This window comes from Biomphalaria glabrata, chromosome 15 (assembly GCF_947242115.1).
Source record: "Biomphalaria glabrata chromosome 15, xgBioGlab47.1, whole genome shotgun sequence".
Lineage (NCBI taxonomy): Eukaryota > Metazoa > Mollusca > Gastropoda > Planorbidae > Biomphalaria > Biomphalaria glabrata.
This window is the reverse complement of record NC_074725.1, coordinates 31,525,003-31,550,002: the sequence shown is the minus strand read 5'-3', so window position 1 is coordinate 31,550,002 and position 25,000 is coordinate 31,525,003. Positions and strand designations below refer to the sequence as shown.

The following is a 25,000-nucleotide window of genomic DNA, read 5'->3' as shown; positions in this document are numbered from 1 at the left end:
TAGTCCCTAAGTCTATTTAAATGTAAAACTTCAATACGTTATTGAAACCCATGTTTCTATACATGCGTTCAGTTTTATGCATTTCATATGCAATCAAGTTATGGGCCGATTTTGTCAACTAGTCCGCCCCTGCATAAAAAAAAAGTAAAGTTCCCCTTTCAGACCTTGTGGTCTATAGGCAGATGATGTAGGCCTAAAGTTCATCTGATTCTGTGGCCTACGGTTAACGAGGGTGTCATGTGGCCAGCACAACGACCAGCCGCTTTTACTTTCCCCTAACTAACGTGAGGTACTCATTAGAGCTGGGTGGACTCAGAGGCGCCCGAAGATCCCGAAATTTAAAATCCCAGTCTTCACCAGGATTTGAACCCCGAGACACCCAGGTTCGGAAACCAAGCGTTTTGCCGCTCAGCCACCGCATGGTTGCAGTATTATTTTGGCCCTATATGCGTGTGTTGTCTGATGTGTTGACTGATGTGTGTGACTGATTGACAATAGCAACAGAAGGTTGTTATTTTTTTAAATGTTTTTTTTTAATATTTTAGTTTTTTTTTTTTCCGACGGCAATGTGTGTACGTGTGTAGCCCTACAGTGGCGTAGCTAGGGTGGGGGGAGGAGGGGGGAGAATTTGAAAATCCCCCCGGGCCCCCACTTGAGAGGGGCCCCAAAATAAGTGTTTTTTACATAAAAAATTAAATATTACGCAAAATGAAGGGGCCCCAAAAGAGGTCAAGCCCCCCGGGCCCAAAGACGATGGAAAATTCCTAGTTACGCCCCTGTAGGCCTATGTTGATTGATGTGTACGGGTACACTGATACAGTGACCAAACGGACATCTTCTTGTTTATAATGTCAATATTAGTAGCCAACCTGAGCAGATCTCACACCAGGCCACGTGATCTCGGGGCTACTGGAACTGACCTTGACGGTCACTTTCAGGGGACCGGTAGAGAAGAAAAGATTGTGTTGCGAAATATTCGATGTCAAGCTAGCCGAACTTGGTTAGGGAATCTACTTTAATAATGTGCTCAGCAAGCAGAGGAGAGAACTAGGCTGTTGTTTGTTTGTAAGTAGGCTACACAAAGGTAAATAAGCCTAAATGTAAAGTTTATTGTTTACATTTTAGAATCATAGAATGCTATTTCAAGGCTTTTAAAAACTTTAGATGCACACTTAACCATGTATATCATCATATCATCATTTTAAGTATGTGTGTTAAACAGCAATGATATATGAACATTAACATTACATTAGACTGAGGTTATAACATTGGATCTCTTTTGCGATACACTTTTAGTTTAGCTTTATTTGTTTAGTCAGTCTTCTCAAACCAATGTATGCCTGCATTGTTTAAGGGCTGTATATACATGAAATGAGCTTTTTAATGAATTATTTAAATGTGGTTATATCTACTAACAACAAACTTTAATTAAATTATTCTGGCACTTTTCTTGAAGCCCCATAGTATATTAAATTAGTTCACCTTTAAAAAAATCATAATATCTATTTATTACATTCTCTTCTTTGTAATGAAATGCTTTAATTTTCTTCAAACATCCCTTAGATGTTTTAAACACTTATATATACATAATATATAGCAATTTACTATCTTTCTCAAAGCACCACTTACTTTTACTGTTCTTACTTGGATATTCACTTATCTTCTATTTATTGTATTTCTTGCCTTGTTATTAATTGCCTTATATCGATGCCTTAAAACATATTTATTCCAGTTTTATATTAGATGATTGAAACACTTACTTGTCTTTGTTCCTATTCATTTATATGTCATTGCATATTTTTGTTTTACAGCTAAATATTACTTGGATGTTTAAAACTAATACACATAAACTATAGACATTTACTAGGATTTTTGGCAAAGCCAAAATTAACTCAAAACTTGGTTCTTGTATCTCCTATGTTTTGCTTTATTGATTCGTTACAAAATACGGGTACTTTTATTTATATTTAATGCTTTACATATTTACCAAACATTTGGTGCTTGAAACATATGAATACTTGATAATAATAATAATAATCTTTATTGTCCGTACGGAAATTTGTCTTACAAATTTGTGCATTACACCAAACAAAAAACATAACTATAAGAAACCCAAGTGTACATTCACACCAGACTCACTCATACTTTACATGTGACAAAGTTTATACCAGATTGTTCCTATTTAATGATTTGATTGCCAGGGGAACAAAAGAGTGTTTGTGTCTGTTTGTCTTTGCTATTTATTATATGTATTACAATTGTGTGCAAAGCGTTTATCAACTTCTTTTTCTATTTATAAATAGCATTTTCTTCTTAGTAATCTAATGATATCTTTATACTTTTTAATATATACTACATGCTAATTAGAAATGTTCTTACAATTAATAGGAAGGTCAATACCAATTTCTCTTTGATCTTATCTCCTATATATGGCATTGTTTCATTTTGTAATTGAATGCTAATTTAATGCCTCTAAGCATACAAATATTAGATGGTTGAAACATGATGCATACAAGATGTTTATACAAATTTATAAACACTTGATCTTTAACAAAGCCACTATCAGTTCATACTATTTTTACTTTTTGACCTAATCCAGCATTGCACAGGTTGTTTTGTAATCAAAAGCTATTTCTATTTCTTTTCAGCACATTATCAAGCATAATTGATGACTTAAATATATGTAAAGAAATGTATTAATTTTAATTAAGTTACAATCAACTCTTATCTCTTAATCATTGCATTTTTTTCCTGTTTTCTTTTCCATCAAATGTATTGCTTGTTTCTTTGATAATGAAATGCACAAGATAAAGATTTTAAGCATCTTAATCATTTAGATGCTTGCAACACTTGGTCAAAATCTAGATGTACATACACATTTAAAAAAATGATCTTTAACAGCGCCACAATTAATTCATACTATTTCTTTACTTTTTAACCCAATCATGTATTGCGTTACTTGTTATGTAATTGCTATTTTTTGTCTTTTCAGGACATTATCAAACATTTTTGATGACTTTATAAATGTATAGAAATTAGTTTTAGGGAAACTCTGCTCTCTTACTTATTGCATTGTTTCCTTTTTGTCAAATTTATTGCATGTTTCTTTGATAATGAAATGCACAAGATAAAGATTTTAAGCATCTTTATTAGTCAGATGCTTGCAACACTTGGTATTATCTAGATGTACATACACATTTAAACACATGATCTTTAGCAAGTTACAATCAATTCATACCATTTTATTTACTTTTTGACCTAATCCAGTATTGCGTTAGTTATTTTATGGTCAAATGCTATTTTTTGTCTTTTCAGCACATCATCAAACTTGTTTGACTTGCATACATGTATACAAATTTATTAGTTTTTAAGAAAGCCACAATCAACTCTTATCTTTTACTTATTGAATTGTTTCCTATTTATCAAATTTATTGCATGTTTCTTCCATAATAATAATGCAACATTGAAGATTGTAAGCATCTTTAATCATTTAGATGCTTGCGACACTTGGGTATTATCTAGATGTACATACACATTTAAACACATGATCTTTAGCAAGTTACAATCAATTCATGCCATTTTTTTTACTTTTTGACCTAATCCAGTATTGCGTTAGTTGTTTTTTGGTCAAATGCTATTTTTTGTCTTTTCAGCACATCGTCAAACTTGTTTGACTTGTATACATGTATAGAAATTTATTAGTTTTTAAGAAAGCCACTATCAACTCTTATCTTTTACTTATTGAATTGTTTCCTATTTATCAAATTTATTGCATGTTTCTTCTATAATAAAATGCAACGTTGAAGATTGTAAGCATCTTTAATTATTTAAATGCTGTTAAGCATCTTTAATCATTTAAATGCTTGCGACACTTGGGTATTATCTAGATGTACATACACATTTAAAGACTTGATCTTTAACAAGTTACAATCAATTCATAATATTTTATTTACTTTTTGATCTAATCCTGTATTGCATTAATATTTAGCTAAAGGCTATTTTTTTTGTCTTTTCAGCACATTGCCAAAAGTATTTGACTTACATATATGTATATAAATTATTTGTTTTAGGGAAGCCACAATCAACCCTTCTCTATTACGTATTGCATTGTGTCTGTTACCATTAAATTTATTACATGACATTTCTTTTATAATGAAATAAGCGTTTAAGATTTTAAGCATCTTTATTCATTAGTTAGATACCTGCGACACTTGGGTATTATCTAGATGTACATACAAATTTAAACACTTGATCTTTAACAAGCCACAATCAATTCATACTATTGTTTCTTTTTACCAAATCCAGTATTGCATTATTGTTTTGTAATCAAATGCTTTTTTTTTAAGTCTTTTAATATCATTATCAAACATTACTGATGACTTAAATATATGTATAGAAATTTGTTTTAGGGAAGGCACAATCAACCCTTCTCTCTTACTTATTGCATTGTCTCCATTTCCATCTAATTTATTGCATGTTTCTTTTATTATGACTTGCAACATTAATTTTAAACACCTATATTATTATTTAGATGCTTTCAAAACTTAGACATTAACTTGATGTACATACAAATTAGCTCATACTCAATTCTTATATTGCCTATTTATTGCATTACTGGCTTTATTATTCGTACTTTTATTTATATGTAATGCTTTACATACCAAACATTAATTTATGAAACACTTGAATACTTGAATTGTTTTCAAAGCATTTATGAACTTCACTTTCTGTTTTTTATAAATAGCTTTATCATCTTAGTAATCAAGTTATCTTTATACTTTTCAATATATACTAAATGCTAATTAGAAATCTTCTTACAATTAATAGGATTGTCAATTTCAATTTCTACTTTGACCTTATCTCCTATTTTTTGCCTTGTTTTATTTGTAATTAAATGCTATTTTCATGCCTCTAAGAATATATTCAAATATTAGATGGCTAAAAAAAAAATTCAAATATTACATAGTTGAAACATGTATCAAATATTAGATGGTTGAAACACATATCAAATATAAGATAGTTGAAACACATATCAAATATAAGATGGTTGAAACAATCAAATGTTAGATGGTTGAAACACATATCAAATATTAGATGGTTGAAACACATATCAAATATTAGATGGATGAAACACATAACAAATATAAGATGGTTGAAACATGTATCAAATATTAGATGGTTGAAACACATATCAAATATTAGATGGTTGAAACACATATCAAATATTAGATGGTTGAAACACATATCAAATATAAGATGGTTGAAACACATATCAAATATAAGATGGTTGAAACAATCAAATGTTAGATGGTTGAAACATGTATCAAATATTAGATGGTTGAAACACATATCAAATATTAGATGGTTGAAACACATATCTAATATAAGATGGTTGAAACACATATCAAATATAAGATGGTTGAAACACATATAAAATATAAGATGGTTGAAACACATATCAAATATAAGATGGTTGAAACAATCAAATGTTAGATGGTTGAAACATGTATCAAATATTAGATGGTTGAAACACATATCAAATATTAGATGGTTGAAACACATATCAAATATAAGATGGTTGAAACACATATCAAATATAAGATGGTTGAAACATGTATCAAATATTAGATGGTTGAAACATGTATCAAATATTAGATGGTTGAAACACATATCAAATGTAAGATGGTTGAAACACGTATCAAATGTAAGATGGTTGAAACATGTATCAAATGTAAGATGGTTGAAACATGTATCAAATGTAAGATGGTTGAAACACATATCAAATGTAAGATGGTTGAAACACATATCAAATGTAAGATGGTTGAAACACATATCAAATGTAAGATGGTTGAAACACATATCAAATGTTAGATGGTTGAAACACATATCAAATGTTAGATGGTTGAAACACATATCAAATGTTAGATGGTTGAAACACATATCAAATGTTAGATGGTTGAAACACATATCAAATGTTAGATGGTTGAAACACATATCAAATGTTAGATGGTTGAAACACATATCAAATGTTAGATGGTTGAAACACATATCAAATGTTAGATGGTTGAAACACATATCAAATGTTAGATGGTTGAAACACATATCAAATGTTAGATGGTTGAAACACATATCAAATATGGTTGAAACATGTTGCATACAAGATGTACAAATTTAAACACTGATCAATAATAATACTATCAATTCATACTTTCCTTTTAATTTTTGACCTACGCCAGTATTGCATTAGTTGTTTTGTAATTAAATGCAATTTTTAGTCTTTTCAGCTCATTTTCAAACACAATTGACTTAGATATATGTATATAAATTTGTTAGTTTTAAGGAAGCCACAATCAACTTTTATCTCTGACTTATTGCATTGCCTCCTTCATCAAATTTATTGCATGATGTTTCTTTTATAATGAAATGCAATGTTGAAACTTCATTATTAATTAGATGCTTGCAACACTTTGACGTACGAGATATATAGTAATATTTTTGTTGTAATAAAGCCAGTCTACTCATTTCGATATGACATCCTTTTTATTTATAGCAGTTTTCAGTTATTAAATACTTTTTAATGCATTAAAACAGATTTCAGGAAACATGAATTATTCTTGATGCATATGTAAATCATAAAAATAATTTAATTTGTTCTTTAGCAAAGGCCCAATAAACTCCTACTAAGCACCTAAAAAAGACAGAGTATTCACACTTACTGGAAATTCCTTCCTGAAATTCCTTACTGGGAAACCCTTGCGAGATATTTTGGCAAGTAATTTTTTTAAACTAAATTAATTAGATATTAAATATCAGGAACAATATTTTGCTGATGTTTATTTTCTCTTATATAATACACAAATTCTGCATAGTGTGCTTTTCTTTCAGCTGATGCATTTGTCTGTAGAATAAATCACCCTAAAAAGACAGAAATCTCTAGCTGGAAATCCCTTGCGTGATATTTTTGCAAGTAGTTTTTGACTTGTGTTTATTAGATATATGTAAATACTTAAATACATTTTGGTTACTGTTTCTCTCCATAGTGTCTATTTTTTCAACTGAGGCATTTGACTGTGAAAAAAATACACCCAAAATATACAGAAATTCATGCTGAAAAGTCCTAGCTACTAATCCCTTTCTGGCAAGCCCTTGTGAGAGATATTTGGCAAGTAGTTTTTCAAATTAAATTTATTTGATATTAAATTTGTTAAAAAAATTGTTTGCTGTTTCTCTGCATTGTGTCCTTCTTTTTTCAACAGATGCAGTTGAGTGTGGAATAAAGCACTGAAAATATACAGAAATCCCATACTGAAAAGTCCTTGCTAGAAACCCATGCTGTAAAAGGGGGGTACCGTAGTGTTAGTGGATAGAGACGGGTTTAGTTGCGATGGGCACTAACGCTACGGTACCCCCTTTTCCCTTTCATCTTTGCCTGACATCTCCGCCCCCTTCCGTTTACACCAGCGTAGCTCATTTCTTTTCTGCCTCGCTAGAGAACAACATCGGACAGATAAGTTTTAACTTAAGACTATTTTGTGTTAATTGTTTGTCATTTTTTGTTTGTTTTGTAGCTGATGAAGGCCTTGTGGCCCAAACGTCCTTTGTTTTACTTGGTCCGGCAGGGTTACATATATGAATGTTTTTCGTATTTTCTATACCTTTACATTAGAATGTACATCATTGAAACACTTTGTTAGAACTCAAAAAGAACACCTTTTTTTTTTGTAACTTTTTAATTATAGTATATGTTGTATGTTTACAGTACCATAATTCATATATATTGTATCAATGCAAAGGGAGGTTAAGAAAAACTATGTTTCGTTGCAAAGGGAGGTCAAAACAATTTCAACACAAAGGGAAGGTAACAAAAAACTGTACATGTTTTAATGCTAAGAGAGGTAACAAAGACAAAAAGTTATAAAGTAATATACAAATGACTATTTACTTCGAGTTAAAATATGGTATATAGTTCAAACTTGTATAATAGATTGGGTTCTTTGTTCTTTTGACGAGTGATTGATTGCTGTGAACTTGTGAAAATATGAAACTCTTGTGATACATCCTTTGTATTTAAATGGTGGAAGCTCTTTCACCGACATACAGTTATACCTCCCGTTTTTTAAACAAAATATAAAATAATTCAGTTTGTCAATTTCGTTATATGCTACCTATGATCAACTAAAACTTGTACATATATATAGCTTGAGTAAAAAATCAGTATTTCACGAGTATACACCCCAGGTGTGACCTGCATTTGGTCTGCGGTCTAATACAAAATTATTTTGCTGTCTGCCTTTTTACCTTTACCTTTACCTATCCCTTAGTCTGTTGGACCGTTGGGGCACCAGGCAAGATTTGTCGACCGTCTTTCTCCATTCCTCCCTTTTTTTTGCCTTGTTCAGAACCTCTCTCTATGGCAGGCCCGTCCATTCTTTAATGTTGTCCTCCCATCGCTTTTTCTGTCTGCTTCTTTTACCTGGCACTGTTCCCTGAAGAAAGGTCTTTGCGAGCCCCGTAGATCTTGTAATGTGGCCAAAGGTTTTAAGCTTTCGTTTTTTCACAATAGTTAGCAGGTCGTCATGAGCTCCGATCGCTACAGTAACCCTGTCTCTGATTTCTTGGTTTGTGATGCGGTCTTTGAATGTGATGCCTAGGATCCTTCTGTAGCATCTCAATTCCATTGCTAGGATCCTCCTCTCAAGCTCTGCATTCAACGTCCACGACTCACAAGCATATAAAAATGTGGCCATGACCAGAGAGCGCATCAGTCCTAGTCCTTCTATATTAACGTCTGTTGATGTTATAGTTTGCTATTCTGTAATATTTTTACTACAGAATTGGGGTATTGCTTTAAGTTGGGATGTATATGGATGCCGCAGTTATTTTTGTTTTGGAATATATATATATATATGTGTAAAAAATGTACGAAATCAAAAAGCGCAGCTTTCTTTTTATAGACGATGACGTCATTTTGTAAGATTTTATTTTGTGTAGTATAATTTTTTTTCATTGTTGCATCATCATAACTTAGATTGACGTAATTTATAAGCTCATCTTTTGCCTTACGGCACACAATTGGTTTGGGGTCGAATTTGAAATGCTAAACCTGACTATATTTAGCTTTTTTTACCGTTTTCATTTGATTTGTTAGTTGACAACTGGGGCATGTGTTATTAAACACAATGTATGATTGAATCGAAAGCATTTTATATCACTTTCTAATAAGTGTTTAAGATAGTACTGTAACACATTACAAATCCATATCATACAATTAACACAAAACACATTAATTTTGATTTTAAAAACATGACTTTTGTACCTTCCCTTGTATGACAATGCTAGCAGTTATTTATAACAAGATCCGTCATTGGGTCATTGCGTCACATCATTGGGTCACATCATTGGGTCATTGCGTCACATCATTGGGTCACATCATTGGGTCATTGCGTCACATCATTGGGTCACATCATTGGGTCATTGCGTCACATCATTGGGTCACATCATTTGGTCATTGCGTCACATCATTGGGTCATTGCGTCACATCATTGGGTCACATCATTGGGTCATTGCGTCACATCATTGGGTCACATCATTGCGTCACATCATTGGGTCACATCATTGCGTCACATCATTGGGTCATTGCGTCACATCAATGGGTCATTGTGACCTTTTGATCGTACACTTCATTTATAGTTTTATACAATCCGTTTCATCTCTATGTACTATCACTTTTATCAACTTTATCATGTTTGTAATATAACGCAATTACAGCATCTGGTTGGGGTATTATAAGTAATATCTTTACTATCGTTGAGCTTCCCTGTGAGAAAATAGTCTGCTCTTCTGTTTTGTGAAATACAATAGTAATCTATTAATAGTGTGAGCTCTTCATTCTGTGGGTAAAAAAACAACAGCTTTATGTATAAACAAATGTTAAATAGTAGTCTTACGATACAATTGGTCATGATTTAATCACTGAAAGGAATCATACTTTAATACATGTGTTCAATGTGTTCATATTTACAGCGTATTTTTTTTTTTTACAAATGTTCTTCCTAAAGGGTTATTATCCGGTGAAGGTATGGCCAGAGTGAATATTTTACTTGGTATGAAAGAGTTGTATCCCTTTGTTTATATCCCCAGGTATGAATGTGCACATATGCAAGTGATGTTTTTAAATGTTAGTTTTATCCCTATATTAACTCAATGATTCTGGCAGTTACTTTTGGACATTAGTAGAGAGAGGGGCTATATGACATATTGTATTTTGAGACATTAGTAGAGTCCATACATAGATATATTCAGTGATACCTATGTATAGCCAGCAGCATATGTCTGGATATTATTTTTATCGATTCTATTCTTTGTGCTCATTAAATCACGTCTGCTTATATTGGAATTATTTTTTTTTTTTGTTGATGTATTGTAATATTATAGATGTAAGTTAAACCGTTCAAGCTCCACTCCACACACCCACACATGAATAACCCACTCTTACGTCAACGTGGCTCCTTATAATTGTATCTTTGTGCAGATATAATAAATATATATAATGTAATATAGTGTAGGCTTATTCTGTATTTGAATATAATATATATATTGTATATAATAATCTTTATTGTCCGTATGGAAATGTGTCTTACAATTTGTGCATTACACCAAACAAAAAACATAACTATAAGAAACCAAAGAGTACATTCACACCAGACTCACTCATAATTTACATGTGACAAAGTTTATATCGGATATATAGTGTGAGATAGATTGATAGATATTGTAATACTTATAAGATATAATGGGCTGTGATTACACGTGATTACATTTATGACAAATGTTTTTTATATTTAATCTATATTTCGGTTTTCTAGATTTAACATTTTTGAATGATTTCTTATACCAGATTAAAAAAAAATAACGTACTTTGGTCTTTGTTTCAGAATCTTCTGTAGAAAGAAATTATTATTGTGCATGTTGTTTCGGAATCTTCTGTAGAAAGAAATTATTATTGTGCATGTTGTTTCGGAATCTTCTGTAGAAAGAAATTATTATTGTGCATGTTGTTTCAGAATTTTCTGTAGAAAGAAATTATTATTGTGCTTGTTGTTTCAGAATCTTCTGTAGAAAGAAATTATTATTGTGCTTGTTGTTTCAGAATCTTCTGTAGAAAGAAATTATTATTGTGCATGTTGTTTCAGAATCTTCTGTAGAAAGAAATTATTATTGTGCATGTTGTTTCGGAATCTTCTGTAGAAAGAAATTATTATTGTGCATGTTGTTTTGCACGCCATTAACCCTACTAATGCCGATGACACGTGACCACGAGAAATAGTAAATGGATTGTTTGCTTTGTCCGAAAGGGAGAGGCAAGGGTGGAATGTTTGGTTAGATTGTGAGCTTTGAAAGAGATGAGCACGTGTTACTGGCCGTTAGGTTTTGTTGTGAGCTTTGAGTCAATTTAGAAGCAATTGTGTGACTGGCCGTTAGGTTTTGTTGTGAGCTTTGAGTCAATTTAGAAGCAAATGTGTGACAGGCCGTTAGGTTTTGTTGTGAGCTTTGAGTCGATTTAGAAGCAAATGTGTGACTGGCCGTTAGGTTTTGTTGTGAGCTTTGAGTCAATTTAGAAGCAAATGTGTGACAGGCCGTTAGGTTTTGTTGTGAGCTTTGAGTCGATTTAGAAGCAAATGTGTGACTGGCCGTTAGGTTTTGTTGTGAGCTTTGAGTCAATTTAGAAGCAAATGTGTGACTGGCCGTTAGGTTTTGATGTAAGCTTTGAGTCAATTTAGAAGCAAATGTGTGACTGGCCGTTAGGTTTTGTTGTGAGCTTTGAGTCGATTTAGAAGCAAATGTGTGACTGGCCGTTAGGTTTTGTTGTGAGCTTTGAGTCGATTTAGAAGCAAATGTGTGACTGGCCGTTAGGTTTTGTTGTGAGCTTTGAGTCGATTTAGAAGCAAATGTGTGACTGGCCGTTAGGTTTTGATGTGAGCTTTGAGTCGATTTAGAAGCAAATGTGTGACTGGCCGTTAGGTTTTGATGTGAGCTTTGAGTCGATTTAGAAGCAAATGTGTGACTGGCCGTTAGGTTTTGTTGTGAGCTTTGAGTCGATTTAGAAGCAAATGTGTGACTGGCCGTTAGGTTTTGATGTGAGCTTTGAGTCGATTTAGAAGCAAATGTGTGACTGGCCGTTAGGTTTTGATGTGAGCTTTGAGTCAATTTAGAAGCAAATGTGTGACTGGCCGTTAGGTTTTGTTGTGAGCTTTGAGTCGATTTAGAAGCAAATGTGTGACTGGCCGTTAGATTTTGTGAGCTTTGAGTCGATTTAGAAGCAAATGTGTGACTGGCCGTTAGATTTTGTTGTGAGCTTTGAGTCAATTTAGAAGCAAATGTGTGACTGGCCGTTAGGTTTTGTTGTGAGCTTTGAGTCGATTTAGAAGCAAATGTGTGACTGGCCGTTAGATTTTGTGAGCTTTGAGTCGATTTAGAAGCAAATGTGTGACTGGCCGTTAGATTTTGTTGTGAGCTTTGAGTCAATTTAGAAGCAAATGTGTGACTGGCCGTTAGGTTTTGTTGTGAGCTTTGAGTCAATTTAGAAGCAAATGTGTGACAGGCCGTTAGGTTTTGTTGTGAGCTTTGAGTCAATTTAGAAGCAAATATGTGACTGGCCGTTAGGTTTTGTTGTGAGCTTTGAGTCGATTTAGAAGCAAATGTGTGACTGGCCGTTAGATTTTGTTGTGAGCTTTGAGTCGATTTAGAAGCAAATGTGTGACTCCACCGAACGTGATTTCTACCGTTGCAAGCGCAATGAAATGCCGCTGTACATCGACGCGGACGGCGTTGTTTTTTACTAACTACTAACCCGGGGTGTAGGGTAGTGAGATAAGTGAATGACAGCCATATTCTTTCAACTTAAGAATAGTCATTCACCTCAATGTCTCGACTTACCTAGCTCATGCACGGCTCCTCGAATGCCACATCCTGGGCAACAGTCTTGGCTGACTGGCTAAGTACATGAGTGATTCATTTATGAGCTTACTAAATTTTACAGGGCAGTCCACCATGTTTTGCAAGGACAGGAAATGACAAGATATTATATAAGATGTATGTCAAAATCAATTTTAAACTATTTCACTAAACATTTTTGTATTTTTTTTTCTATAAATTACATTGAAAATTGTGTATTGTCTTTGATAATTTTGAATTTTTCTAGGATTTTAATTTTCAGAGTGGAAAGAAAAGCAAAGCAAGAGAATCCCAGGCAGTGCACCATTCCTTCATAAAGGAAAACTTTTTCCACTTGCATTTATTTTTAAAAATAAATCTAGGGCCTACTTTTCTTGTTAGTACAATAGGCATTAGTAAGTATTATAGGCCAAGCTTGAGTGCTGTATCAAGCATTGTCATGCAATCTTCGATGCAAGCAAACTGTCACTTTGAGACATTGTGTTTCACAGCACTAAATAAATAAAATTATTTTTCGTAATTCCTATTTGTGCTCTACATTTTTTGTGTATGTATTCTAATCAGAAGGAGGCGCGATGGCTGAGTGGTAAAGCGCTTGGCTTCCGAACCGGGGTCCGGGGTTCGAATCCTGGTGAAGACTGGGATTTTTTATTCCGGGATCTTCGGGCGCCTCTGAGTCCACCCAGCTCTAATGGGTACCTGACGTTAGTTGGGGAAAATTAAAGGCGGTTGGTCGTTGTGCTGGCAACATGGCACCCTCGTTAACCGTAGGCCACAGAAACAGATGACCTTTACATCATCTGCCCTATAAGACCACAAGGTCTGAAAGGGGAACTTTACTTTTTATTCTACTCAGAAGATTGTTATTCCACGTTGAACCTATCAGAAATAATTAAAAAAACATTCTTTATTTATTTTTTTTTACCCTCAGATTATTTTTCATTGGCAATGAGAAGTTTTGATCTGAACTTCATGTCTATTTGGACAAGAATTTTTTAGAAATCTGTACAAATGCTATCCACTGTTTAAAATTGTTTTTATTATAAAATCTCTTTTTGAAATGTGTTAATATATACTGTATAATATTGCTTATGTATGATTACTGTTTCCTAAACTAGGTCCACTACATTATAGTAGAGATACAAAATATTTTTTGTTCAGATAACTTGTTCAGATTGTATTTTGAAATTTTTTTATTTCATAATTCCAAAAGACATTACTTAAACAGGGCACTATTTTTATACCTTTCTATTGTTGACATTTGCATTTTATAGGCATGAGATGGTGCTAAAGTGGGTGTTGGGCTTATTTAGCAAGCTAGTTTTTGAGAATCAAAATGTTAACTTTACATGTATACACTAATTGTAATTCATATTGAAAAGAAAAGCATTTAAACTTTGATTTCCAAGATATTATTGTACCATATGATATATGAAATCTAGACGAGATATATATTTTGTTATCAGTTGTTTAATAGGTTACATTCATCATTTTTTAATTATGTAGATTCAACACTTAAAATGGTTGTACAAACCATAAAGTATGTAATTTTTGTTGTATGTGCAAAAGTTCTTCAAATAAAAATATCATTCAACCACCTTTTTTTTTTCTTTATTTAATGTGATTTTGTGTGAAAGATGTAAAGTGAAACTGTCATGAACATAAAAAAACTAATGGTTTCTATGAACAGATCAGAAATTATTTATTTACATATTCAAAAACCACAAAGATTCTCTACCTAAATCTCAAATCCGACCATATCATTTGCTTCTAGCATGAGTTCCTCATGTGTCATCTTGATTGCATCTGTTGGCATACATGGTTTCAAGCCACACGGACACTGTACATCTGTTGGCATACATGGTTTCAAGCCACACGGACACTGGACATCTGTTGGCATACAGGGTTTCAAGCCACACGGACACTGGACATCTGTTGGCATACATGGTTTCAAGCCACACGGACACTGTACATCTGTTGGCATACATGGTTTCAAGCCACACGGACACTGTACATCTGTTGGCATACAGGGTTTCAAGCCACACGGACACTAGACATACATCTGTTAGCATACAGGGTTTCAAGCCACACGGACACTGGGCATCTGTTATCATACAGGGTTTCAAGCCACACGGACACTAGACATACATCCGTTAGCATACAGGGTTTCAAGCCACACGGACACTGGACATCTGTTGGCATACAGGGTTTCAAGCCACACGGACGCTGGACATACATCCGTTAGCATACAGGGTTTCAAGCCACACGGACACTGGACATACATCCATTAGCATACAGGGTTTCAAGCCACACGGACGCTGGACATACATCCGTTAGCATACAGGGTTTCAAGCCACACGGACACTGGAAATACATCTGTTAGCATACAGGGTTTCAAGCCACACGGACACTGGACATACATCTGTTAGCATACAGGGTTTCAAGCCACACGGACACTGGACATACATCTGTTAGTATACAGGGTTTCAAGCCACACGGACACTGGATATAAAACAATGTTGTAACAGTTCAATACAGCCTAATTCTAAAGTAAAAAAAATCGAATTTACTTACCCACTATAAGTGGATAGATGGCAAGGGTTATCAACAAAAATTAGATATATCAAACAGTACTTCAGTCAACAACATGACCGTCAATTACAAGTTACAGGTTGACTTGCCTCTATTCAAATTACAGAGGTCATGTCATCAAAACAACGAAAGAGAAATGCATGTTATCCAGACAAAAAGTCACAATCAATTGTATGAAGATACACTGACATAACTATGTTTGTATGCTCCCATTCAATAACGGGATAACACTTTCACACAAAAAGACTGCAAATAGTAATTTAAACTTTCGCATCCTGGCTTACCAAAATTCTAAAAAGCTCCAGCTTTTAAAAGTTACATGAGAGTTCTACGGTATCTATGAAATCGACAGTGAAAAGGCAAACGTGTATTTCCTCCTTGTTGTCTTAGTAACGGTTATGCTTGCACTGCTTGTGGCAAAATATGTAGGTCAAATGGGGGCTGCGTAGCCAAGGGAAATACTGCATTCCTCATTAGTCTTCGGACTCAAAAGACAAGCCTTATTGTAATTGTACTAATAGCTGAAGTCGAAGAATCTTAAAACTCTTTTAACATCTTGAAAGCTCCCTTTCATCGGGCTACCGGTGGTTCGAATCCCAAGACTTTGTTTTAGAACCTTAGAGGAATTGGTTTCCTGTTCCGGCAGGACTCAGCCGAGTGTCTGTCTCTAATTAACATGCATAACATAATTGACACATGGATATACGTATGACCTAAAATGTTTGTAAAATGTTTTACATGTTTCGGATGTTCCTTCAGAGTTGAAGATGGTTTACTACCTAGTCCAAACCTCCCGCAGGACGACGGGGGATGGGAGCGGGCAGGGTTTGAACCCTGGATCATCGATAAATCTGAACGACAGTCCAGCGCGCAAATCGCACGACCAGGCAGCCATCTTATGCTAAGAAGAAACGTCTGTAACTTATAAGATATCTTATAAGAGACACTAGACGTAACGCGACTATGTTATAACATTAAAATATTTTCTAACGGAGCATACATCAGCACCATCAGCTTGAGAGATCTAAATATCAAGATGTATTTTAAAAATATTTGCTATATCTTTGTTTTATGCCTATTTGATTAGCTCTGCTGTAAAAGGTCAATAATTGCAAAACTCTGTGTGTGTGTGTGTGTATTAAAAATTAACACTGAGTTATCTTTCTTTCTGAATTCAAAGAGTTATAAAACTTGATATAAAGGTAAGGACTTTAGAGAAAGCAGTTTAAAACTTGGCGGTAGATGTTTCAAATTGATAACCGGTAGTGAAACATTGACAACAAACAGCTTCTTCTTGCTGTTTATTTTACACACATGTACTGAGAGTGGCTGCGACTATACACAAAAGTGCTGACTTCAGATACAAACTTTATTTTACACATATGTACTGAGAGTGGCTGCGACTATACACAAAAGTGCTGACTTCAGATACAAACTTTATTTTACACATATGTACTGAGAGTGACTGCGACTATACACAAAAGTGCTGACTTCAGATACAAACTTTATTTTACACATATGTACTGAGAGTGGCTGCGACTATACACAACTGTGCTGACTACAGATACAAACTTTATTTTACACATATGTACTGAGAGTGGCTGCGACTATACACAAAAGTGCTGACTTCAGATACAAACTTTATTTTACACATATGTACTGAGAGTGGCTGCGACTATACACAACTGTGCTGACTAGAGATACAAACTTTATTTTACACATATGTACTGAGAGTGGCTGCGACTATACACAACTGTGCTGACTACAGATACAAACTTTATTTTACACATATGTACTGAGAGTGGCTGCGACTATACACAACTGTGCTGACTACAGATACAAAGTTTATTTTACACATATGTACTGAGAGTGGCTGCGACTATACACAACTGTGCTGACTACAGATACAAAGTTTATTTTACAAAAAGTACAGAACGAATAACGAGGGTGTCATGTGGCCAGCACAACGATCAAACCACCTTTACTTGCTACGTCACTGGTTTTCCTGGCTAGCTCAGGCAACCCATTCCATGCTCTAATATGACACAAAACAAATAAAAAGCAGCCAGTGGTGTCAACAATCTAATTTTATATACAGAACTAAATAAACATTGGCATCAGTGCTGGATTTATTTATTAGCTCAGCGAGGCGCGCTTGCTAGGAAGACCACAAAATGGTTACACACAAATTTTCAATAATTTTGGAGAAGGTGAACGAAAACAAATCGACCAGATCTATTTATAACAAATAATATATTAAAAAACAACATGTCTTTAATTTAGGGTCTCATGAAGTCTACATCTGGCACAGATTAGCATAATACAAAATATAAAACAAAACTGTTGGACATTGTAGAAAATAGTCATCCAACTATTCTTCTAGAATAAATAAGAGATACAAAAATCTCTCTCCCTTTTTTATTCTTTCTCTCTCGCTTTCTTTCTTTCTTTCTCGCTCTGTTCTCTTTTTTCTCTCTCTCTCTCTTTACATTTTTTCTCTAGCAGTCTCTTCCTTTTTCAGACTCTAGTTTTCTATTTTTCCTCTCTTTCTTTTCTCTCTCTCTCTCTCTCTCTCTATTTCCTTCTCAACCTCTTTCTTTCTCTTTCTCTCTGTACCTTTTTTCTCTTCGTCTCTTTCTCTCTCTCTCTTTCTCTTTATCTTTTCAATTTTTCTCTCTGCTCTCTCTTTCTTTCTCTTTCTTTTCTATTGCTAATACACATAGTTACTCATTCGTTTGGGAAAAAAAATCACGTGACTGTTTAATGAATTCTATACAAACCGAAAGAACAAATAAACTTCAACCATTCTAGCTTGCATTCTTTGAGTAGTTCATTTAATGTGCTATTAAAATGATTCTATAACTGCTATCCAGAGCCACATCTTATGATAAAATTATATGAACTACAAATACATGATTTACAATTATACAAGATTAATGAGCGCCTAGAAGGCAAAAGGAACCTGTGTACGAAATTTAAGTGAATCCGTACAACAGCTGATGAGATCTGTTGATGAATCAAACATAGAATGAGAAGCTACAGCATTCTAAACAGGTTAAAGATGAAGACTAAAAGTACGCGAGGTGCAAACAAAAGCATTTTAAGTGTTCAACTAGTTAAAAATATTTATTTCTAAACAATACGAAATTCTTATACTAAATAACATTGGAGGGGGGGGGGGGAAGCACTAAATTATCCGATACTCGCTCTCACATACTGTCTCGTCTGCTGACCCGGAACGAAAATAAACGTTTTCCGCGCCATGTTTTCAAAGATGGCGTCCATGCTTCCTCGACCTTTTAAAGCATTGGCCTTGGCTTGGATTGTGTTGGTTCTCGCCTGGGGTGCCGGCGACAAGGGCATGCTCTTAAGATCGTGGAGCAGACGTGACATCCTTAGTCCCTTGTCCAAACTGGCGTTGGGTTCGCCTTCTGGCCTCACCCTCGGTACGGCCCTGCTGCTCAAGGGGCGCTTGGCGTAGCTGTGCAGGATCCTCTCCATTCGCTTGCCTTTGTCCAGATCGGCGTTGTCTTGGCCTTCTGGTTTGACTCTTGGCTCTGGTTGCGGGGAGGGCTTGTTCTGGCCATAGTTGTGGAGCGTTTGACGCATGTGTCCGCCTTTGCTCAGTTCTGCTATAGGTTCCGCCTCTAAATTCAGACGCGGAACAGGCCTAGCAGACAAAGGGAGGGTGCCGAACTTGTGGAGTAAGCTGCTCATCCGTCCGCCCTAGCGAGACATAAAAGAGAACAATAAATATAGTTAAATTAAGTCAGTCAGTCAGTCAGTCAGTCCGTCCTTTTCAATTACCGTTAAAGTAAAATTCTAATTTATTTCCTTTTAATTAGATCAACAAAGGCCTAATAAGATGTCTTTAATACCCACGTTTACAAACGCGTGGAGTATTTCACGAGGACACTAAGACCTAGTTTTGACCTACATAGTTTGCCAGCTAAAGCTCAGACAAAACTATTGTGATTTAATTTTTCGAATGTTATGTCCTAGATCTATGTCTTAGTTATGCAGTTATACCAAAACAGCGGCTTGTGAGAAATGTAGAAGAATGGGAAAGATTGGAAAATAAATAGCTAAGCTAAACAATGTCAAGGACGCTTTATTCAAAAGATCACTGCTGCCAACTAAAGAATAGAAGTTATTTAGTGCTCCAATAGAAAGAGCTGAAATTGCTATAAAAATATATACATTTTAAAATACATAACCTATCCACAAGTCCTATATCCTGTATACAAGATATGGCCATAATTATCTATTTATACCTATCCGTCATAGATTGAAATTTTCTAATTCTACATAGTGTTAACAATCCAATCACTACGTAATTTTATGTGAATCTCTCGTGTAATATTAGAGTGGCATTGGCTTGTACGTACATCGCGTTCCGCTTTGGTTATGATAGTTCGTTAGATGCACCAATATTAAGACAAAGTTCCTCGTGGACAGAAAAAAAAATAATGATTACTATAATAATTATAATTATTGTTACATAAATTTTAGTATTAAAATTATGACAACATAGTGTGGTTGTCTTTTTTTGTGTAGAGCGAAGGAAAAGAGAAGGTGAAGGAGAAGGAGAGAAAGAGAAAAGAAATGTGAAGAGAGAGAAGGAGAAAAGAAAGGTGAAGAGAGAGAAGGAGAAAAGAAAGATGAAGGAGAGAGAAGGAGAAAAGAAAGGTGAAGGAGAGAAGGAGAAAATAAAGGTTAAGGAGAGAGAAGGAGAAAAGAAAGGTTAAGGAGAGAGAAGGAGAAAAGAAAGGTGAAGAGAGAGAAGGAGAAAAGAAAGGTGAAGGAGAGAGAAGGAGAAAAGAAAGGTGAAGGAGAGAAGGAGAAAAGAAAGGTGAAGGAGAGAAGGAGAAAAGAAAGGTGAAGGAGAGAAGGAGAAAAGAAAGGTGAAGGAGAGAGAAGGAGAAAAGAAAGGTGAAGAGAGAGAAGGAGAAAAGAAAGGTGAAGGAGAGAGAAGGAGAAAAGAAAGGTGAAGGAGAGAAGGAGAAAAGAAAGGTGAAGGAGAGAAGGAGAAAAGAAAGGTGAAGGAGAGAAGGAGAAAAGAAAGGTGAAGGAGAGAGAAGGAGAAAAGAAAGGTGAAGAGAGAGAAGGAGAAAAGAAAGGTGAAGAGAGAGAAGGAGAAAAGAAAGGTGAAGGAGAGAAGGAGAAAAGAAAGGTGAAGGAGAGAAGGAGAAAAAGGTGAAGAGAGAGAAAGAGAAAAGAAAGGTGGAGAGAGAGAAGGAGAAAAGAAAAGTGAAGAGAGAGAAGGAGAAAAGAAAGGTGAAGGAGAGAAGGAGAAAAGAAAAGTGAAGAGAGAGAAGGAGAAAAGAAAGGTGAAGGAGAGAAGGAGAAAGAAAGGTGAGGAGAGAGAAGGAGAAAAGAAAGGTGAGGAGAGAGAAGGAGAAAAGAAAGGTGAAGAGAGAGAAGGAGAAAAGAAAAGTGAAGAGAGAGAAAGAGAAAAGAAAGGTGAAGGAGAGAAGGAGAAAAGAAAAGTGAAGAGAGAGAAGGAGAAAAGAAAGGTGAAGGAGAGAAGGAGAAAGAAAGGTGAGGAGAGAGAAGGAGAAAAGAAAGGTGAAGAGAGAGAAGGAGAAAAGAAAGGTGAAGGAGAGAAGGAGAAAAGAAAGGTGAAGGAGAGAAGGAGAAAAAGGTGAAGAGAGAGAAGGAGAAAAGAAAGGTGAAGGAGAGAAGGAGAAAAGAAAGGTGAAGGAGAGAAGGAGAAAAGAAAGGTGAAGGAGAGAAGGAGAAAAGAAAGGTGAAGGAGAGAAGGAGAAAAAGGTGAAGAGAGAGAAAGAGAAAAGAAAGGTGAAGGAGAGAAGGAGAAAAGAAAGGTGAAGGAGAGAAGGAGAAAAGAAAGGTGAAGGAGAGAAGGAGAAAAGAAAGGTGAAGGAGAGAAGGAGAAAAAGGTGAAGAGAGAGAAAGAGAAAAGAAAGGTGGAGAGAGAGAAGGAGAAAAGAAAAGTGAAGAGAGAGAAGGAGAAAAGAAAGGTGAAGGAGAGAGAAGGAGAAAAGAAAGGTGAAGGAGAGAAGGAGAAAAGAAAGGTGAAGGAGAGAAGGAGAAAAGAAAGGTGAAGGAGAGAAGGAGAAAAGAAAGGTGAAGGAGAGAAGGAGAAAAGAAAGGTGAAGGAGAGAGAAGGAGAAAAGAAAGGTGAAGAGAGAGAAGGAGAAAAGAAAGGTGAAGAGAGAGAAGGAGAAAAGAAAGGTGAAGGAGAGAAGGAGAAAAGAAAGGTGAAGGAGAGAAGGAGAAAAAGGTGAAGAGAGAGAAAGAGAAAAGAAAGGTGGAGAGAGAGAAGGAGAAAAGAAAAGTGAAGAGAGAGAAGGAGAAAAGAAAGGTGAAGGAGAGAAGGAGAAAAGAAAAGTGAAGAGAGAGAAGGAGAAAAGAAAGGTGAAGGAGAGAAGGAGAAAGAAAGGTGAGGAGAGAGAAGGAGAAAAGAAAGGTGAGGAGAGAGAAGGAGAAAAGAAAGGTGAAGAGAGAGAAGGAGAAAAGAAAAGTGAAGAGAGAGAAAGAGAAAAGAAAGGTGAAGGAGAGAAGGAGAAAAGAAAAGTGAAGAGAGAGAAGGAGAAAAGAAAGGTGAAGGAGAGAAGGAGAAAGAAAGGTGAGGAGAGAGAAGGAGAAAAGAAAGGTGAAGAGAGAGAAGGAGAAAAGAAAGGTGAAGGAGAGAAGGAGAAAAGAAAGGTGAAGGAGAGAAGGAGAAAAAGGTGAAGAGAGAGAAGGAGAAAAGAAAGGTGAAGGAGAGAAGGAGAAAAGAAAGGTGAAGGAGAGAAGGAGAAAAGAAAGGTGAAGGAGAGAAGGAGAAAAGAAAGGTGAAGGAGAGAAGGAGAAAAAGGTGAAGAGAGAGAAAGAGAAAAGAAAGGTGAAGGAGAGAAGGAGAAAAGAAAGGTGAAGGAGAGAAGGAGAAAAGAAAGGTGAAGGAGAGAAGGAGAAAAGAAAGGTGAAGGAGAGAAGGAGAAAAAGGTGAAGAGAGAGAAAGAGAAAAGAAAGGTGGAGAGAGAGAAGGAGAAAAGAAAAGTGAAGAGAGAGAAGGAGAAAAGAAAAGTGGAGAGAGAGAAGGAGAAAAGAAAGGTGAAACGAGACACGGCTACACTCTTAGTATCTCACCTTGCTGACGTCTGCTATTTCCTCCGCCTCTGGTTTCACTCTCGGCGCCCTGGGGCTCGGCCCTCTCCTGGCGTACTCGTTCACTATCGCTCTCATGCGGGGCCCTCTGCTGATAAAGGCCGTGTCTTCCGCCTCGGGTTTGACTCTGGGAGGAGTGGTGCTGGGGCGCGGGGTGGCTGCACCTGGAGATATCACTCATATAGTTTCATGGGGTCAATTTTTACTTATCTTATATCAAGTCAGTCTGTCTGTTTGTCTGTCTAACTGGTACAAATTGTGTACACGTTCTCTCTCCCACATTCCATTCTCGGCTCAAGTGGAAACTTTGAAAACAAAAATTCCTTGTCAATAATAACACAAGAATCGATGAAAAAGAAATACCCAATTCATTAACCAATAAGTCGTAATTAATTAATTTTGTTTAATTTAGAGACAGTAAGGCCTACTAAGCTATGGGGAGATAAGCCTTGTGTAAAGAATTAAGTCGTTCGCTAAAATTTTTAAACTAACAATAGACTATAAAATCGTCCATTTTTTTTTTTTACAAGCACTTGGATAGCACAGTGGCTTAGAAGTCGGCCTTTTACACTTGAATCTCGAGTATGAGCTTCAAACTCAAGCAAGTTTAAAAAGACAAAACTAAGTAAAATATAAGAAATATTTAAAAACAACAACAACAAAGTATATACGAAGTGTAATTGTATCTATTAGCTTGGATCGGTCGTGTAATTAAATTTGTAATTAATCTAGACTATTCTAGACCAACAAAAATTAATCTTTGCGATTTATGAATATTTGTACCAATTGCTTTGGTTCATGCTTTTAGCTTTCCTTAAACGTTACGAGCTTAGCCTTATCTGGATCAGTTGGGAAAATGGGGATATTTTATCTTATCTTATATAATACAGACGTTACTTCAAAAAAAAAAAAAAGATGATTACGTCCTACGCGTCATGCATTCAGTCATGCATATTAACCAATGACTTAAATTCTGCCAAGTCACTGGTTTTCCTGGCTAGCTCAGGCAACCCATTCCATGCTCTAATAGCACTAGGGAAGAAGGAGTATTTGTACAATTTTGTCCTAGCATATGGGATGATTAATGCGCCTTTTTTTTGTATCTTTCAGAGTATTTTATTAAATTTTGTTTTTGTATTTGATAATTATGGTTCAGTGTTTTATGTATGATTGCTACTTTACTTTTAAGTCTTCTGTCCTGAAGGCTTTCTAAATTTAGTGATTTAACTAAAGGTGTTACTCTAGTCAAGTGTGATAAAAGCGCTAAATGAACAAGCGCTACATTGATACAATTACACTACGTATAACTTTTGTTGTTGGTTTTTTAACTCTTTCTCTCCTAACTGACGATACCAGCGTTGATTCCACCAGAATTTGGTAAATAATTACGGAGAGAAAGAGTTTAAAGTATTTTGTTAATGTTGTTCTTGTTCATGACTGATGTCACATATACGTGTATTTAGAGATCACATGACCACTGACCTTTTAACAGAGGTGACACGCTACCGAACCAACCAGCTCTGTAGTTTTGTCTGGAGGCGGAGCTTGGACACCGGGGACTCGGCCTGGGCGTGTCGACCTGTGGGCGCGATTTGTCCCACACCTCCTTCACCGAGCCCTGATTTCTGATGTAGTAGGGCTCCCCTTCAGGCTTGACTCGAGGTCCATTGTGAGGGGAGGGCTGACCACCGTGCCCGGGGTAAGCGGGCACAGAACACGACACGGTCATTTTTTTACACAGAGATGCTGGTCAGCAAGAGGTCGGACCTCAATATGAAAATCGGGATACTCTGGAATGATAGAGACATATATAATAATAAAAGCGTGGGATGCATAAATCCATTGGACGTCATTCACCAATCGTAAACAAACAACATGTAGTCACGTGATCTTATTGAGAAAACAACGAAAGAAACGGTCACGTGACAACCATCATGAATTAAACATGAGATCGTAAATTATATAGAAGAGATAGAGCACCACGTAGCAAGGCTACAGTTCGAAGCCTGATTTGGTGATTGCAAACGGCGTGAAAACTTCTCCCAGATACCCCCCTGCCTCTATAGCACACAAAGCATACTATAGCATGAAAGATAGGCGCGGTGGCTGAGTGGTAAAGCGCTTGGCCGACCCCCAGGTGGTCCAGGATTCGATTCCGGGTGAAGGCTGGGATTTCGATTTTAGGATTTTTAGGGAGCCTCTAAGTCCACTTTACTGCAGATTTAAAAGAAACGGCATCACAAAGATTAAAACTGATAAAACACCTAGCAGGAACATCCTGGGGAAGCCGAAAAGAAAACCTTAAGACAGACACTGGATACGTCAGATCTGTAATAGATAACAT

At 35.7% G+C, this 25,000-nt stretch overlaps 3 protein-coding genes across 5 annotated transcripts in view; all 3 read right to left on the bottom strand.

Moving 5' to 3' along the window:
- The window catches only part of LOC106070989 (uncharacterized), a 143,770-nt gene extending 136,433 nt beyond the window's left edge, over positions 1 to 7,337 (bottom strand). For both annotated transcript variants that reach the window (XM_056012802.1, XM_056012804.1), the window contains exon 1: positions 7,334 to 7,337. The gene's annotated coding sequence lies outside the window, so the exon portion shown is untranslated. The remainder of the gene's footprint in view (positions 1 to 7,333) is intronic.
- A 4,042-nt stretch (positions 7,338 to 11,379) lies between these two features.
- LOC129923067 (serine-rich adhesin for platelets-like) lies at positions 11,380 to 14,942 on the bottom strand. The gene is made up of 2 exons (XM_056012029.1): positions 14,773 to 14,942; positions 11,380 to 12,730 (listed from the first exon to the last, which is right to left on the bottom strand). Exons 1-2 carry the CDS (start codon positions 14,940 to 14,942, stop codon positions 11,380 to 11,382), a joined length of 1,521 nt encoding a protein of 506 aa, XP_055868004.1.
- Positions 14,943 to 18,103: 3,161 nt separating this feature from the next.
- LOC106069682 (uncharacterized) overlaps positions 18,104 to 25,000 on the bottom strand; it is a 9,953-nt gene continuing 3,056 nt past the window's right edge. For both annotated transcript variants that reach the window (XM_013229394.2, XM_013229395.2), the window contains exons 2-4: positions 24,139 to 24,446; positions 22,639 to 22,820; positions 18,104 to 19,272 (exon numbers count right to left, since the gene is read on the bottom strand). In XM_013229394.2, coding sequence (XP_013084848.2) covers positions 18,739 to 19,272; positions 22,639 to 22,820; positions 24,139 to 24,385 — 963 coding nt within the window. In that variant the 5' untranslated portion in view covers positions 24,386 to 24,446 and the 3' untranslated portion in view covers positions 18,104 to 18,738. The remainder of the gene's footprint in view (positions 19,273 to 22,638; positions 22,821 to 24,138; positions 24,447 to 25,000) is intronic.